The following is an 18,265-nucleotide window of genomic DNA, read 5'->3' on the forward strand; positions in this document are numbered from 1 at the left end:
AGCCAGAGATCTGGGAAACAAATGGGTGGTTCTGTAGTCCTTCTAATTGCATTGAGGATGTGGCTCCATTTGCTGAAGTGGGAAATCTCCTACCACTGAATTTCTTTTCCTCCTTCTCTCAAGAACTCTCACCTTCATCATAATACCAGGTTATATTTTTCTCAGGAGAAGTTTTACTTTGTTCTTTGTAGCTTGTGGCATGCCTACGCACCAGGGGTTAATGTTAAATACATGCCACTCTTGGCATATGAAACTAACCATGGTATAGACAGCACTGAGATGGGAGGGCTGCTCCTCCACCAAGACCTACCTGGTTGCAGCTGCTTTGTGCAATCGTTCAGCAGACCCCCACCATCATTGTGGTTGATCCCGATACCCCTCCTTTTCATCACAGGCCCTTTATAACCTAAGAATAGGAATGGCTACCAAGCATGGTTGAGAAGCTTGCCAATCAAAAACAAACCACATCTCTCTGTGAGCATCCAATGGTGAAAGTGGGTAGTAATTTCACTCAACTAATCATCATGAGAATCAGAGACTATACCAAGCATTAGAAATTACTGACAGGAAGTTTAAGTATTCAGAAATTTACTAGCAGGAAGTTGAACCTTCCCTACATCTACATAGGGGACAACCAGGAAATAGGAAAAGCGGTAGGCAGAAAAGAAGAAAAAAAGATTTCAGAGAAGGGTAATCTATTTTATCCACCACTTTGGGAGAATTCATAAAATCAGCGATTTCTCCTTTGGAATAGAAACGCTGCCAATTGTTCCCGAAGCTCTGAATTTATGATTTTTAAATATGTCTGAGATTCGGTGATGACATTTTGTTTTTAAGGGAAGAAGGAGACACACTCTTTAACACCTTAATTCTGAAGAAAACTGGATAAATGTTTCTTGAAACAAATTTGGATTCTTATACTTGAAGAATTGAGTGGAATGAATCTCTTTATCAGCCCCAGCTGTATACCTCATCTCTTCAGGGAATTTACTTGAATTTCTAGAGGTTGACTTAGTTCCATCTCTAGTTTCTGAGCTGGTCCTCTCTGGAGGATGGAGCTCTGCTCTTTGCCCTTCTACTCTGGGAAAGGGGAGGGACAGGAGCATTAAGCCCCTTTTCCAGGTGTACTGCTCTGTGAATAAGGGCACTAAGGCAGAATCCCCAAATCCTATGAGTTTCAATGTCTCTGTTCTGATCATAGGATTCTGTAGCACAAGGTACTTTTTTTTAGTTAGCCTCCACAGAAGTGGCTGCCTTTCCTGTCCCTATCCTGAGTGCCTCTGTAAAGGCTGTGATCTGTAGAGTTGCCTTATAACTTTTATTATATTTTTAATGATGTTTTGTTAGTCACCGTACTACACATCTCCTTATAACTTTAATCTGGCTTTGTTCTTAGTAGAGCCTCTCTCTGGTCAATGTTCTTCACATCTAGGGACCCCCAAATCTCAGCAATCTATCTGGACTTCTAAAGTTTAATCATTTCCTCTGTTTCTGGAGGTTGAGCCTGGTTCACCTTCTAGGACCCCTTGTTGTATTACCTTAGATCACAGGTTGCAAACTCACATGAATTCCGAATGGAAGGGGCTGAGTAAGGATTGATTGGACTGGAAAATAAACACCTCATTTAAAGAAGGTAGTCCCAAGTCATAGCCCACTGATCGTGGCAATTCGAGACAAGAAGGAATCTGAATTCTGGTGTGAAATCTTCTTATTAGAAAATGTTAGCACTGATTCATTTTTTTCAAGCAATGACATATGAACCAAATAAACTCCAGCTGCCTCCTGACCTGTGATACAACCATATACGCATGAATTCTATCTTATACCATGTTCCTGAATTAGGCAGTACTACTGTGTCTGTGCTTTTGTCTAGGTGCCCAAGCCTGTGCTGTCTAGACTTCTGCATCTCATTGTGTTTTCTAGTCAAGCAGATGCTTCATCGCTCATCCTATCCTGCTGCTCATGCATTTCCCATCTTACTGCATGTTGGAGCATTTTTTTGGAAATATGATTTTCTAATTTGAGAAACTATAAAGCAACCCTAGTGTGCTAAGGACTATGAAGTTTGTCAAGAATATAAACATCAAATATTAAAAAGATAATAAGATATAGACTTTGTTCTCCAGCAGTATGGAAGACATAACCCAAGTTGAACCTCCAGTGAGTAATATTCTTGTAAAATCCCCTCCCCTTGAGTGCAGGCAGAATCTGTGACTGGTTTCTACCAATGGAGCATAGCAGAGGTGATGGGATGTCGGTGCCTTGAATAGGTTGTGTTAAATGGCACAGGCGATGGGGTGTCATGCCCATGATTACATTTTGTTATGTAAGAGTCCCTCTTAACAGACTGGAGCAAGGAAATCTCCTTCTGGTCTTGAAGAATCAAATATCTATTTCGTGAACTCCCTATTGGAAGGTCATGTGACAGGAACTGTGGGTAGCCTCCAGAAGAGAGGCCATAGTCATACAGCTACAAAGAAATGAATTCTTCCAATGATCTGAGTGAACTTGAAAGTGGATTTTTCCCTAGTCAAGCCTATAGAAGAGACAACACTTTTATTACAGCCTGTGAGAACCTGAATAGAGGAAATAGCTAAGCTCTGTCTGCATTCCTGTTTTATGAAAACTGTGAGGTAACACATATGTTCTTTTAAGCCACTAATATAGCAGTTTACAGCTTACCATGTAAAACACAATAACCCATTCAACACATAGAACAAGATGAAGAGACATTTACGTGCTTAAATTCCTTTAAGGAGAAGGCTGTACTTGTTTGGAAGAAAAGATTTGATTGGCTAGGTCCCAAGGCTGCACCTAAGGCTACCGTAAAACCCAAAACAAGATGGCGGTGTTTTCTTTATCAAAAGAAAGTTTTGCCTCTGGATATTCTAAAGCTATCATCAAGGTTCTGAGTCCTTCTCTCTCTCTCTCTCTCTCTTTTTAATTTAATTTAATTTTTTCAGTGTTCCAAGATTCATTGTTTATGCACCACACCCAGTGTTCCAAGAAACATGTGCTCTCCATAATACCCACCACTAGGCTCACCTTTTTTGGGCATATGCTACCTTTTGGTTCATACCTCCTCCCTGCTGTTCTCTGTATCCCACAGGGAAGCAAGGTCCTGGAATGTTCTTTCTACTAGCTATTACCAGTGGGGAGTATTGGGAGGAAATTAGAGAGGGATGAGCAATGTCAAGGTCTCACTCTCTCCTGGTTCCTCTCTAGCTCTGATGACACCTTACACAGCAGCTACATGTCTTCCACTGCTCTTGCTTCCAAGGGAATGGCCTACTGTGGTTATAGCTTCTAGAGCTTCAATGTGCAATATTGTGGCCACTAACTTATATAGCAACATACAGCTATATAAATTTAAATTAATTAAACTTAAAAGCAAAAATTCATTACTTTAGGTGCACTAGCCACCAAGTCCTAAGTAGCCACTGTTGCTAAAGGCTACCATATTGGAAAATGCAGATATAGATAATTTCCACTATCTCAGAAGTCCTGTTAGACAGTGAGTAGAGTAGTAGAGAGTTATGTGGCTCACAGTCTCCGGTAATATCACCTTCTCTTTTTGCTATTCTTGTCTAAGGGTGGGCATGGCAGCTTGATGCTGCTAGTCTCTGGGTTTTCTCACTGTTCTCTAAGTTGACAACATTTCTATTACCTGTATAACCAGCCCCCTGCATTGAGTCCCTCTGTTGCAAATAACCAAGTTATTATTTTTTTTTCCTATTCAGACTTTGAAATACCAGAAGAGGAAAGGATAGGATAGTCCACATTTCTGTATTAGCTATACATTATTGTATAACAGATTTCCCTTAGACAAGCAGCTTAAAATAATGAACATTTATTATATTCCAGTGTCTATGAGTTAAGAATTGGGTAGCTTTGTGGTTCTGGCATAATCTTTCATTAAATTGTAGTCAAAGTGGTGGCAGGAGCTGAAGTCTCATCTGAAGGCTTCACTGGGGAAGGATTTGCTTCCAGACTCACTTAGATAGTAATGGCAGGTCTCAGTTCCTTGCTGGCTGTTGGCTGGAACTCCTTGTCATCTGGGCTTTTCCATAGACTGAGTGTTGCATGGAGTGACACTGGCTTCTTCAGGAGCATATGATCAAAGTGAGTATCCAAGATGGAAGATGTCATCTTTTATAACTTAAATGGCATACATTTCTACAGTATTTCATTGACCTCACAGACCAACCCTAGTTCAATGTAGGAGGAAGACACAGGATGGGAATGCCAGGAGACTGAGATCATTAGAAGTCATCTTGGAAGCTGCCTACCACAAGTGCTCCAGAGAAATTGAGTAGATTTGATGTATAAGAGATTGTTCCTCCTCTCTGTGACTTAAATTGGAAAGGGCAGGAGCCCACACAACAAAGGGTAAAATAATGTCTTGGCTTAGAGGACTTTGATGGGAAAAGTTCAACACCACAGTGACACTATGTTGATTTTGAATTGTGTGTGCCATTCAGGTGTCAGAGGCCATTGCTCACTGTTTCAACTTAAATCAAGGAAATGATGGAAAATTATAAAGGTAATATAGTACTTGCTCTGAAACACGATTCGAAAGCATTTGGTTTACTTAAAATCAAGGTTTGGGACAATGTCATAACGTTCAGATGCAATATTTTCTCAAAAGGACAAAAAAAAAAAAAGCCCTGTTGAAGCAAAACTTATTAGCTTTCTGGTTGGCTGGTTCTGTTTTTACAGGAGCCAGGAACCTTGCATGATGGTTTAGCAGAAGTTCTGTAAGCCTTGGGCAGCTCTTGGCTGTGCAGTAGTTTTCTACAAGGAAAGATGCAGGGAACAAGATTCTTTATGGGCAGCTGGCAGGTGATGGAGTCAGGGCCATTCGGTGGGGTCAGGATGAAAGGAGAGAGTAACTTCATCGTGTGTGTGTGTGTGTGTGTGTGTGTGTGTGTGTGTAAGAGCTGAGGCTGCCTATTGAAGTCAGCTTTTATTCCCATGTAAGTGGACTTGAGGAGCAGGTGGCACTGAGACCCACGTGTTCAGCGGCAGCAGCACAGTCCTTGTCACTTCCTGCAGAAAGAGATCCTATCTTATCCCCAGTCACTTATGTTTACGTTTAGCCCACTCTTTCCCACTCTTCAGATCGCTTTTGCTGAGGAACACAATCTGTCTGGGAAATGGGCCAGTTAAAAGAAGTTGGCATTTCAGAGAGATATGTACCTATCTACTATTCAGGATAGAGGGAGGCAATTTCTAAGGAGCATTTGTTTTCTTGAAAAGAGAAAGAGACAAAGAGTAAGAATGAGAAAGGGAGTGAGGCTGAAGTAAACCCAGGATGTAAAGTAAAATTTTTTTCCCAATGAACTTCAGTGAATAGTTTCTTTCTTTCTTTCTTTCCTTTTTTTTTTTTTTAAATTTAAATTGAAAGGCATTTTCATGTTTGCAAGTTCTAAGCTGTAGAAAATAAACCCTGGAAGTAGATTGCCTGGGGTAAGATTTAATTAAACACTATACAGTAAATTAGCATAATTTGATGAGGATCAGCTTTAGTTCCTAGAAACTGCAACAGGCAGAAATTTTAATTTTGTAATATCTTTTAAAGTTCCACTCTCTCATCTCCAAAGTGTAGTTTTGGAAAATAAAAACTAAACAAGGTATTACCAAGCAGAAGGCAATTTATTAAGGAGATGATGTACTGACAGTGGGCTATGAGGAGGGTTTTAATGCAGATACTGAAAGTCTGTAAGAACGGTCCTCCATAAAAGAAGATATATGGAAAAGGGAGTTGAATTCCTAGCTTGAAGCAGAGAGGTTATCCAATATTATCCTACCGCCCTGGGCTGTGACAATTAGAATTTCAAGCTAAGGCCTTCTTCCATCCTTCCTTCCTCCATTGGTCCCTCTCTCCCTTCCTCATTTCTTTTTCTCTCAATCTCTTTCAAAATAGGAAGACTACTGTAAGACGTAGAAGTTTACGAAAGAAAAAAGGAAGGAAGGAAAAAAGGAAGGAAAGAGGAAAGAAGGAAAGACAGTAGGAAGGAAGAGAGAAAGAAAAGGAAAAGGAGGGAACCAGACACATTAAAAACAAAACAAAACAAAAAAACACTTCTATGAGTGCAGCTATTTGGATGCTATTTTGCTGCTGCCTATATGTTAGTGCACATGTCATCAATCTTACACAATATTCACCATTTTCTTGGTGCCTAAGGAACCATCTGTATGTGAGTCTTAAGAAGCAAAAATATGCTCACTATGAAAAAAACAAACAAGCAAAAAACAAACAAACAAAAAAAAACGGGAGGAAGGCTCTCGGACAACAGTGCTCCAGAAAACCCTCTCCCATGGGAGTCTGTAAGTGGGAAATCATTCTAAAGAGGGAGCAAGGTGATAGGATTCATGGACAGCGAATTCTGGAGAAGTATACATGGGTCTTTCTGGAAGGTGGATCCTCAGCACCACGAAGGACGCATGAAACATAGAGGGGCCTCATTAGGTCTGTGTTGAATGAAATTATGGGCGGCATCTTGCCGCATGTTTGAGTGGTTTACGTAAATAAAGTTTAATGAGTCCTTAGGTGTCTTTACTTACCTATAGCAAGTTTTAAAAGCAGAAATTTGTCTTTCCAACTCTGAAGATTAGAGTCTTGAAAACCTCATAGTGAGAAAAGTATAGTTGAGAAACTTTACATTAAAAGGAAGTCAGAATTTTCTTTAAAATATGTGTATTTATTATAAATGAGTTATAATAGCCAATATCCTCTTCTTTCCCAGTCTTCAGATCGCTTTTGCTGAGGAAATGTCTTGCTCTTCCTGGCTTATGGTTTCAATGTCACGGTTATAGGTAGGTGTGCCATGAGTGGGGACACCAACTGTTCAGAGTGGACACTGATCTGAGCTGGTCCAGGTGTTTGTCGCTGGCTTGTGGCAATGCCTGTGGTTCCTGGAGTCCCTGAGGAAGGCTTGGGGAGTAGAGTTTGCTGAGGGCATCCCCTGGTTCACAATCAGAACAGGCCTATTTGCAGGTATTTTAATAATGAGTCTGATGGAACTACAATGTTCTGGGTGACTACTGGTTATGCGTATAGGATTGCTTTATTTTGTTGTCAACAGGGAGCACACATACACATCAAGATGTTTTCTCCCTTTTGTGTCTAGGATTTCTCCTAGATAGTCAATGCCTTTGAGACGTTGTTAGAATTTCATAGCACAAAACTTGTTGCCTCTACCCTTCTATGTCCTAACTCTAACATCTTCTTTGGCCTCTAAAATGCAGAATAATGTGAAAGCTCAGATTTGTCTGATATTAACTTATGCCAAGCAGAGACATCAGCAACTATCGCACATACCATTGTTTCTCTTTTCCCAACAGGCACAAAGATTTAGCTTTAAGACATGGATTTCACTTTACCTCATGCTGCTTTGTGCAAGAGTCAGCAAGCAAGCAAAGAACCTTTGCTTTTGGAACCAAGCAAAGGTTCCAAAAAGCTAGGGGGAGTTCACCTGCTATGGACTTCAGACTTTTACAATTTAAAATAAAATAAAATAAAATAAGAAATGAAATAAAACTAGTTTCATTATGGCATATGTTAAAGCCAGTATTTAAGGTATAAAGTTTTTGGTTTGAATTACATATAGAGTGAGGAGCTTACAATGATCTTTTCACCAAGTATTAAAAAGTCTTAATCTGACCCTGATTTAAGCTCATCTTCTTCTCTTTTCTCCTTCCAAATTTTATTGCCAAAATTTCTACCACAATTCTGCCTTCTGAGTTACCTCCTCCTTCCTCTATAAACCTGGGTTTCTATTTTTTCTAATTATCCCCAACTGGAGTAATTGGCAAATCACTTATACTGGAACCCAAATTTTTGTGGGCTTGCTGAAAAAGGTTATGCAGAAGTAAAACCACATATACTTGAGTTTTGCATAAGGGGAACTCAAGGCCAGGGAAAGGTTGCGGTTTTGTAGGAAGATCACTCTCACCCTCAAAAAAGCCAAGGGCATCTTTTCTTTAAAGGAGTCCCCACTTTGTTTATGTGGGAAGTTGTCCAGGGCACAGCGAATCTCTGGCAGGCCTTTGCTGGCCTTTTGCTTTCTAATTGGCTGTTGTAAGCAAAAACAGCCCTCTAGATTCTCTCCCGTTGAAGTGCCCTGTGCAGCTGTACTCATAGGGAAGAGAAGAGGGAAAGGGGGGGGGTATTCTAAGTCTTTCTTGTTCAACTTTTTTAAATGTGAAGTTTGGGTTCTTATAACAGGGGTCATGAACTCAAATAAAGAACAGGGTGCCCAGCAGCTCAGGAATATCCACCTGATTTCCCTTAAGTTAGTTTATGAAACAGACCATACTCTGAAGTCCGTCCATGGGTTGTGACTTCCCTCAGGCCAAACTGTGCTGAAGGGGAGGTGGGGGGCCTCTTCCTGTCCATGGTGCCCCAGCACCCTATAAATCAGCAGATGGTCTGCAATGTAGTTTTGGTCATAATTCTTCACACTTTCTTTGGATCCCATGGCCAAATCTAGACTAGCTACTTACGGATACATTTTGGGGTCCTTAGATGAGAAACTTTACAACAAATAGATTCATTTTAAGAATTGTGTGGTTTCAAAATATATAGGACTTGAGCTGGAGTGGAATCAAGGCTAAGAGCCAAGACTCTATAGCCAAACTGCCTGGGATTCCTGTTTTACCTCTTATGAGGTGTGTGACCGTAGGCAAGTTTTTTTTTTTTTTTTTAAACATTCTGATCCTCTATTTTCTCTTCTAAAAATGGGGATGATGATAATAGCACCTACCTCATGGGTTTTTGTGAGGTTTAAGAGAGGTGATTATTATAAAACCCTTTAGAACAGTGCCCAGCAATAATAAGCCCTCAACAAATGTAAGCTGCTGTTGTGTGGTTGTATTTCTGGTTGGTGATGGTATCACCATTATTATTATTTGAGCTTTTTATTGGTGATAACTTGGGTTCGGTTCTCTAGAGGCAGAGCCTAAGAGAGGGATTCTGGTACAAGTGTTTATTGAGGGACCATCTCAGGTGAAATCTGCAAAGAAATGAGAAAATTCCGATAGGACAAGGATGGATAGGGCAAGGATATAGGCAAAGATACGGTTTTAGCTGAGGTCTGACCTCAGCCCGATCCCATGGGGAGCTCTGGAGGGGAAGCCACACCAAAAGTTCTACTCTTGAGACTGGGTGACCAACTTTTATCTTCCTGAAACAGTTTGTCATTGGCCTCAGACCATCCCCCAGTGGAGAGATCCTAATTTCTAGGAATTTCCTGGGGAAGTGGCCCTGGGATCTGGGTGACTTAGCCAGAAATTATAATTAATTTGGAACCAGCCCATGATTCTATGGTTGCATTTCACTTAGAGAAACATTCCTATTGAGATGGCTATGTGGGTCTAAGACTAGAGCATCATAGTCAGCCAGGAAAAGCAGAACGGAAAGTCTTTTATGCTCGCTCAGGGCTTCTTGGATGGAAATCTGGAGCACTTAGTTTGGATTTGCATTAGTATGTAGAGTTTGCAACTTCTTAAGGTGAGCAGACAACCTCGCTGAACTGGGATTGGTGAATAACTTCAACTGGTGACCCTGGAGTGATTCATTTGCCTGTATACCCTTTCTTCTTGCTGCTGATGCTCAGAAATCATGCACAGTGGGTTGCTGTAAAGTGTTATATGCATCATAGTTCTCAGTGTTTGAGACCTGCTATTTTGGGGCCTAAGGCTGTTTTCTTTTGCTTTGTTTGCTCTCTTTAGGAATAAGAAAAATCGGAGAGTGAGGAGATCAGAACCTGCCACGATTCTCAAAGTGATTGGAATATAAAGCACAATTTTCTAGTCTCCTCCCTACCTACTGCTGTGGCCCCTCCATCCTCCCCCAACTCCTCATGCCATGCATTCAGAGAGACCCTTTCATTTTGCATCACGCTGGGTTAAGTTCTTTTATTATATTCATTCACTGTGCTGTTTGGAATTGAAGTAGAAAAAATGCTTCCCATGCCCTATGAATTTTTGACCAAGTTGAGAAAAGCCTCTAATTAGTGCCTGAATCTGCAATTAATGTGTGCTACTTGAAAGACAGCTTTAACCTTGGATTCTTGAATCTAGAATTACCAGAAGCTTTTGAGCACATGACTAACTCCTCCTTATCTGTGTGGCTTGCTAACTTTGCAGACCTATCATCCGTCAGTATTTAAATACTAGACGCTGCATTCCATGGTGTCGTAACCCTGTTTCCCACCACCAACTGCTGACTATTCAGTGTGCTGAGTCATTTTAGCATAAGGTCAAGCAAAATGTAATAAAGAAGGGAGAGCAGGTAAGATAGGAGAAAGAATGCCTCAGTATCTTCCTCAACAAATATAGAGGCAATTTTAAAGATCTTATGTTTTAGAATATCCATGTCATGACTTCTTCCCTTCATTAGTACATGTTTTTAAGAGTTGGTTGTAAATGCTGTACTGGTCTTTGGAAAGTTAATGCTTCACCAAATACCATCAGAGAACCTAAGATTAAAAAAAGAAAATCCATTTGGAAGCTCTGTGTGTGTGGTTTTTAAAATAATTTTTAATATTAACATCTTATATATTAGTTTGGTACATTTTCACAGTTAATAAACCAATATATTCAGGCCATTACTAGAGTCAATACTTCATTTAGATATCAGTTTTTACCTAATGTCCTGTTTGTTTTTTCCCAGGATCCTATTCAGAATACAAAATTATAGTTTGTTGTTGTATATCCTTGGGCTTTAAACTGTGGTGGTTTCCTGGACTTCCCTTGTTTTTGATGGCCTTGACAGTTTCGAGGAATATTAGTAGGGTTTTTGTAGAATGTTCTTCTTTGGGGTTTTGTCTGATTTTTTTTTTTCCTGATTAGATTGAGATTATGGGTTCTTGGGAAGAAGACCACACAGTATTCTCAGCATATCAAAAGTATATGCTTTAGTGATGATGTTATGCTTTTTTACCTGGCTGAAATAAGTTTCCTCATTATAAAGTTATTCCTCCCTCCCTTTTCATACTGTACTTTTTGGAAGGAAATTGCTAAGTGCAGCCCACACTTGGGGCCAAGGGGAGAAAATAGTTAAGCCCCACCACCTTGAAAGGAAGTATCTGCATAAATTATTTGGGCTTCTTCTGCATAGATTTGCTTACATTCCCTTATTTATTCAATCATTTATTTATATCCATTAGAACTCGAGGGTATTGGGGCACCTGGGTGGCTCAATGGGTTAAACCTCTGCCTTCGGCTCAGGTCATGATCTCAGGGTCCTGGGATCGAGCTCTGCATCGGGCTCTCTGCTTGGCCGGGAGGCTGCTTCCTCCTCTCTCTTCTCTGCCTACCTCTCTGCCTACTTGTGATCTCTCTCTCTCTGTCAAATAAATTAAAAAAAAAAAGAACTCGTGGGTATTTATATGTTGGGCTATACCCCAATACTATGTTTTTTTTTTTATTTTGTTACTCCAATTGTTCCAGCCTTGGCCATTGAAAGAACTTTCAATGGGAACTCATGCCCCTGTGACATACACCCGTTATTTTGTTTTAGGAGCACTTCCTTATTGCTAACTCTATAGGATACTCCAGATTCACCTAGTATATTCCTTGCCCTAGCCCTAGACCCAGCCATTTCTCCAAGGAGTCCTCATTCCTTGTTTTGGAGAACAGTGTCAGAAACTAAGATCTGGGCACTAGATGTGCTCCCTGCTATTGAATGTCACTGCTTTAAGGCCCACTCAGCAAACAGAACTTGGAAATATATATACGTTTACTAACCTGCGTATACACACCCATTAAGATAATGAATTAACTTTAGCATTTTTATATTTATCCATCTGCATTAAGCTAAACAGGAGTTTTTACCAATGTCTCCACCTCTAATCCAGCATTATAGGATTTATTCTGGCCTCTTCCCCATTGCTTATCTGGAACCTTCCCCTCTAATAATGGGAAGCCTGCTCTTACTCCACCATCCATTTGTTTGTATGTTTAGCTCCAGGGTAGGTGTACAGTGGTTTCAGAATTTGTAAAACCCCTATTCCCATGAGGAGAAGCTTTATCAACCACAGTACTCTGCCTAGATGCAGTATCTTTAACCTATACCCTCCAGTCAGTTTCAGAAATGCTTAGGTCTACACCTGTTTTCCTACTTCAGTGCAGCTGTCACACACTTGCCATATAGGTGGATTCTTTTTTCTTGGTCTCACTTATGTCTCAGAAACTCAGATTTTCCCTTTTACATTCCTGTGAAGATCTCAGGTAGCTCTGAGAGTAACCCAATGTTATCAGCATAAAATTCAACACAGAAATGGTATAAGGAAATGAGAAAAAGATAAAACAAGAAATGTTAAAGAAAAAATAGTTGACTAATAGTGGGAAAAAAATGTCAGATCCCTGGCTTGCCTGCCTCTAAGTAGCTGTGTCACTTCGCAAGTCACAGCAATCCCACTGGCTTTAGTTTTCTTATCTTTACAGTTGGGTCCAGTTTCTCTGGATTGTCATGTGCATTGAACTGAAAAAATAACGTGGAAATAGAACTGTTATAATAGACTTTCAAGTACAGTTATTACATGAAAAAAGGTAAATTCAAAACTTCTGGCAAGGAGGAGTCAGATCAAGGATGTGAAGTTATGACTGTCATAGAGCTGGCTTAATTATGGTTCTCTAAAATTTAAACCAAAGGATAGACCTGACTTTAGTGACCAGAGTATTTTCTTTTCTCCATGGCTACATGCATATACACCCACATGACTGTTGGTATATGTGAATATATTAATACTTATATTTCCAAGTTAGTCTAAGGGATCGCTTGAAGGTCTTGGTCTTGTTAGATTTCTTCTTGGTGTCTCTAACAAAGATTTGGGAAGACCTTGTAGCTTAGGTTTTTAAGAGTTTATATACTGTACAAGCCATTTGGACTATTTTGATTACTTGTCTTCTACTCTTACATACTATATGTACCTTATTCTTACTCACTTGATGACAACCTAGGTCAGTTTACCATGTCCTTCTTGGCCACATGTAACTAGAAGCAATAATGGGACTCAAAAATCATAGAGGCTAGAATCTACATTCTGAAGTTGCCATTGTTGGATTGAAAAGATATATGAACTTGAAGAATTGATTTGTTATCTAAGTATAGTTGGGTTCAGCAACCTTGGCAGTAAGGCCCAGGACACAAAGGGGGCTGGGCAGGGCCTCTCCTTCAAGCCACATATGTGCACTGTACATTTTCAGGGATGCCATTCATCTTTCAGTGTGAATGGAACCCTCAGAACAGGACAGAAAGGTTTCTCTAGAGGTGGGGCCTGTTTTGCTGTCAGTAAAGGGGAGAAAACACATTTAAAAACAAAACCATACTCACCAAAAAACCCTCTGACCACCCTACTTCCTATAATTTGATTATTGATGATTCTGTAGAATATTTCATTTGGTTTCATCTAACCTTTTTTTTTTTTTCTTAAGTTTTTCCTTCATTCAAGAGAAAACAGTCCAAGGATTGGGGGAGTACAGTGCCTCACAAGCAGCAGAGCACTCTCCCTGAGGAATCTTGGGGCCCTGATAAATGAATTAACTTTATCATGGCCTACCCTGTTCTAGGTACTGCTATCAGCATTTTTACATATGCTCACTCATGTAAAACTCAGGACCCCTGTGGGGTGAGTGTTGTTGTTCCTGCTTCTTTGTACCTTTCCCAAGACCCCTTTGGCAGGAATAGTGTGGCTGGGATATCAACTCATTCTAGAGTCTTTGGACTCAGGCTCTGGAAGTCCATCTAACATTTTTGTCCTTTTTTTTTCCCCCTTTTTCTCTTTCACTGTCTTAACAAGGGGCATGTGAACATTTTTTGAAAAGGTGCTACTTCTGGTGAATGTGCTACCGCCCACCCCCAAAGGTACTTCTGACTTCTTATCCAAGCCCAAGTCTCTTCATCTATAAAATGAACTGGAGAGGGTGAAACCAGATAAGCATTTTGTGAAGAGCAACTCGTTCTCCACTGATGACCTGTGCTGACTTCCTTTCCATTCAGTGATATAAGCTTCCCCAATATAATAACAAGGCCATAGATTCATCTTACCGACATCTCTCTTGGATCCTTTCGTGTGTTTGTTTACCTTTTCTCTGTGTAGTGTTTCATTGTAAATACCTGTTGTACTTTGATAACTACATTAAAATGAAGGCAATGTTTGTAGCAATTTATTTATACAGCTTTTTACTTTGTTTCATCTCGGTTGAATCCATAAATAAAAATGTCTTTTCCTTCAAGCAGTTGACTCTAAAAACATTCATATTTGAGAAAACCTGCAAAGGAATATGTTATCTTTATGATTTATTAAAAGAAGATAAATGAGGAGTTAAAAAAAATACCTTTCAGCTTGCTATCATGAACTAAAGAGGGAAAATATGTCAACTGGTATATATGTCAAAAATGCTGGAGAATTATGGTTTTATTACTCAAGATCTATTTCAAACAAATGGGTGGAGACAAATATTCCCTGTACTTTAACTGTGATTTATTTTACAAGTAAAGCTCTATCTGTGCGGCACACTTTAAAGTTAGAAATTGAATTGGATTGTCAGCTGTGGCCAAGCCAAGCAATTCAAACTGGAAAGTAAAACTTTGAGTTGAAATCTCCAGCTTTTGTTAAGATAGAAGATTTCTATATTGAGACCTTCCTACTAAAAATAAAGGCAGCCCTATGCTTCAGCTGTTTTGCATCCTAGGTTTCCTGGAGTAGACTATCTTAATTTCAGATATTCCCTCCCATTCTTCCTGTATGTATATGCTCTGTGATTAGAAAGCATATCCTTATTGGCTGTTCAGCAAATGGAACTATCATATACATTATATAATCAAACTATTTCTACATCTTAGCTCTCTTTTGGAGCCCAAGCTGTTAGGAAGATTTATCATTTCATTAGTTTTGAAACAACAGTTCCTTCACATAACTATCTTTGATGGAAAATAGCGTGGAATAATACAAATTTTCCTAAACTGAGCTCCCAGAACATCTTTTTTCCCCAAAATGTTAATGAGAATTTTACAGAAAATGGATACATTGAGGAAATATTGGATACATTTAGGAAACCAGATACATTTAGGAAATATTGGATTAAACAAAAATTAAACAGTTATTTTTCTGCAGAAATTCTCAGAACTGTTGCCATGGACTTACATACTATGGAATGCTTTGTAGTTGTTGTTGTCATTTTTAAATTATATTTAGTTAACCAACATATAGTACATCATTAGTTTTTAAAGCAGTGTTCACTGATTCATTAGTTGCATATTTCCAAGAGAAAAATATGATTTCAGTGTTTTCCAAATTTTTATGTGAGGATTTTTTTTTAATCCCACAAGAATTCTCTTCATTTAATTGTATACTGCTTTAGAGCTCAGAAACCCCTGCTTTGAAATGATCTATGACTGTTCTTCACAGTTCAAACTTCACAGGGTTCAGTTGGGTGGTTCTTGCTTGGGTCTCTTGTGCAGTTTTCATCAAACAGAGGCTGGGCTGGAGTTATCTGAAGATTTCACTAGCCTGGGCATTTATATGACTGGCAGTTAATCCGAGAGCTCAGCTGTGACTGTTAATGAGAGGACTTACCTTGTCCTTTCTCCATGGCTTTGTTTTTTTTGTAGGATTTCTGTGAGGAAGCATTCTCAAAGGGAGCATCTGAAGAGTGAACATTCCAAGAGACCCAGGGGGAAGCTGCAAGGCTTCTAATATTTTAGTCCTGGAAGTTCCGGAATACTACTTCTGCCACAGTTTCTTGGTCAAACAAGTCTGAAGACCAACCCAGATTCAAGGAGAGGGAAATTAGACCTAACTTCCTGATGGAGCTACATGAGCTTAGAAAGATGGAAGGAATGAACGGTGGCCATCTTTGCAGATTATCCATCAGATAATCTGATTTTGTTTATTTATTTGACAGAGAGAGAGAGATCACAAGTAGGCGCAGACAGAGAGGGAAAGGGAAACAGGCTCCCTGCAGAGCAAAGAGCCCGATGCAGGACTCAATCCCAGGACCCCCGGATCATGACCTGAGCCAAAGGCAGACGCTTAACCCACTGAGCCACCAAGTCGCCCCTATCCATCAGACTTTTTAATATCTCATGGGGTGTTGACATTCTATAGAACAGTTTAGGTGGTGATGACCACCCTGTGTAGGGTGAGGATGGTAGGAAGAAGTCCATTCATCAGAGAAGTATTCTGTCACTGACATTGTTTGGAATTGCTGGTGTGTGGTGATAATAAAAACACACCAAGTTGTAGATAATTTTATTAATATTTTAAAAATCTCTACAGATAGGGTTGCCAGAGAAAATACAGGTTGCCCAGTTACATTTGAATTTCAGAGAAACAACAAATAATATTTTAGTGTAGATGTTTCCCAAATAATTCTTGGGACATACTTATTTTGCCAAAAACTTATTACAAAGAATAATTTTAAAAAGGTTATTCGTCTCGAATTCAAATTTAACTGGGTGTCCTCTATTTTTATTGCCAAATCTGACAACACTATGTGCAGATAACATAAGAGGATGTTATCTCCTTTCTGTGAATATTATTGTTGGACTCCTCCATCTTTCCTCCCCCTCCCAAATATTGTTACACCATTGAGCTTGGAAAAAAATAATGTAATGAAAAGTGTTAGGGTTTTAGAATCAGAGAAATCTGATTTCAGAGCCTGGTTCCACCATGTACCAGCCTTGTACATTATTTAACCTCAGGGAGCCTCAGTTCTATCTGTTGGGACCAGTCATAATTACCTGGTGGAATTGCTGGATGTTTAGATAAGACAATGTGTGTAAAGCCTGTAACTCTATGCTTGGGGCATAACAGGCCTGGGGTCACAGCTATTGCTGACTCCTGTTTCTGCAGATAAAGAGGAGCAAGAGCAGAACCCCTTGTAGCTTGGTAGATGGTGTTTATTTGTTGGAGAATGTCTATAGGTAGGAATCTAAGTGAGGTTTTTGTTCACTTTAATTCTTGCAAAAGTATGGAGTGGTGAGGTATCATCTTGGGTGTTGCAAGTTTGATTCAGACTGTGATGGGGAAAAAAAAATGATAAAAACTCTGCTGTTAACACCAAGACAGATTCATAAAGTCTATTATGTAATTCTTCTGAATTACCTACTCAATGGCATTTTATTTTGATTTTATTTGCTTGCATATCTACATTTTTATGTGGATTGTTACCTAAAAGCTGTTCTAGTGTAATTGACTATAAGAATAAATTTCATGGTTGTTATTCAGATTAACCTCACCAAGAAAAATTTGAGGGCAAGTTAAATCTGAATTAGTGCCGTGAAAGCACAGTTTTCTCGGGGAACTTGAACATGCAGGGAACTATTTAGTGGACATATACTCTATTAAAGACTTTGGAATTCCCTCTGAAGTAGATGTGATTAGCTCCCATTTTACAGCTAGAGAAACCGAGGCTAAAATTGTTCTCAAGATTAGTTCACAGTTGCAAAGCTAATAGAGGTAAATATGTTCCTGCCCACACTCCCCAGCCTGTTGTTACAATCCTCATTCAGGTACCGTGGCATCTTTGTCATGGAATGGAATGGAATGACACCTCTCAGTGCTGGTATTAGTTGACCTGTCAACAACATTTCTCAGTGTTAACCATGACTGTCTATTTGAATAAAGCCCTTATTCTGCTCTCAACAATATATATCCTAGATCCCTCCTTCTTCTCCAGCCTTTATTTTCCTTGGAGGCTTGTCCTCCTTGATTAGATAATAAGGGTTTGGGATTCCTCAAAACCAAGCCTGTGCACCTTGTCTTCCATCTTCTCCCACCTGTACTTCAGTGTATCATATGCACAACTTCAGTTAGCACCTGCAATGGTTCTCCTGGTCAAACATCTTTCCACTGCCCTCATGAGAACTACACTTTTAATTTTACTGGTGTATTTATTTTTTCATAGCTTAATGTCTGCTTTTATTCATCATCAGCTGCTTAGTGCCTTGTACCAAGTAAATATATAAGATAGACTTGAGAATTGGAAGGAAGGAACTCAGATAGTTTGACTTAAACCTCTTCTTTTTTTTCCACTCACCATTCTTCTCCCAAATGACTTTAATGATCAAAATACAAAACAAAACAAAACAACCTCAAAACTTAGTTTTACATATGCAAAATTTATTATCTAAAATTCAGATGTAACTAGGCATCCTTTATTTTGCTGTATGTTGCTTTGATTCGGAGAGGTTAAAGAATTTCTCCAAAGTTACATAGCACTCAGAACCTGGGTCTGGGACACCACTCTCTCA

General features: G+C 39.4%; 1 protein-coding gene across 1 annotated transcript in view; it reads left to right on the top strand.

The window, feature by feature from the left end:
* The window catches only part of LOC309863821 (uncharacterized protein), a 337,583-nt gene extending 323,739 nt beyond the window's left edge, over positions 1-13,844 (top strand). Inside the window, exon 4 of the mRNA XM_082729050.1 lies at positions 13,809-13,844. Coding sequence (XP_082585176.1) covers positions 13,809-13,829 — 21 coding nt within the window. The 3' untranslated portion in view covers positions 13,830-13,844. The remainder of the gene's footprint in view (positions 1-13,808) is intronic.
* The last annotated feature ends 4,421 nt before the right edge of the window (positions 13,845-18,265 follow it).

Source organism: Mustela nivalis (assembly GCF_964662115.1).
Source record: "Mustela nivalis genome assembly, chromosome: 1".
Lineage (NCBI taxonomy): Eukaryota > Metazoa > Chordata > Mammalia > Carnivora > Mustelidae > Mustela > Mustela nivalis.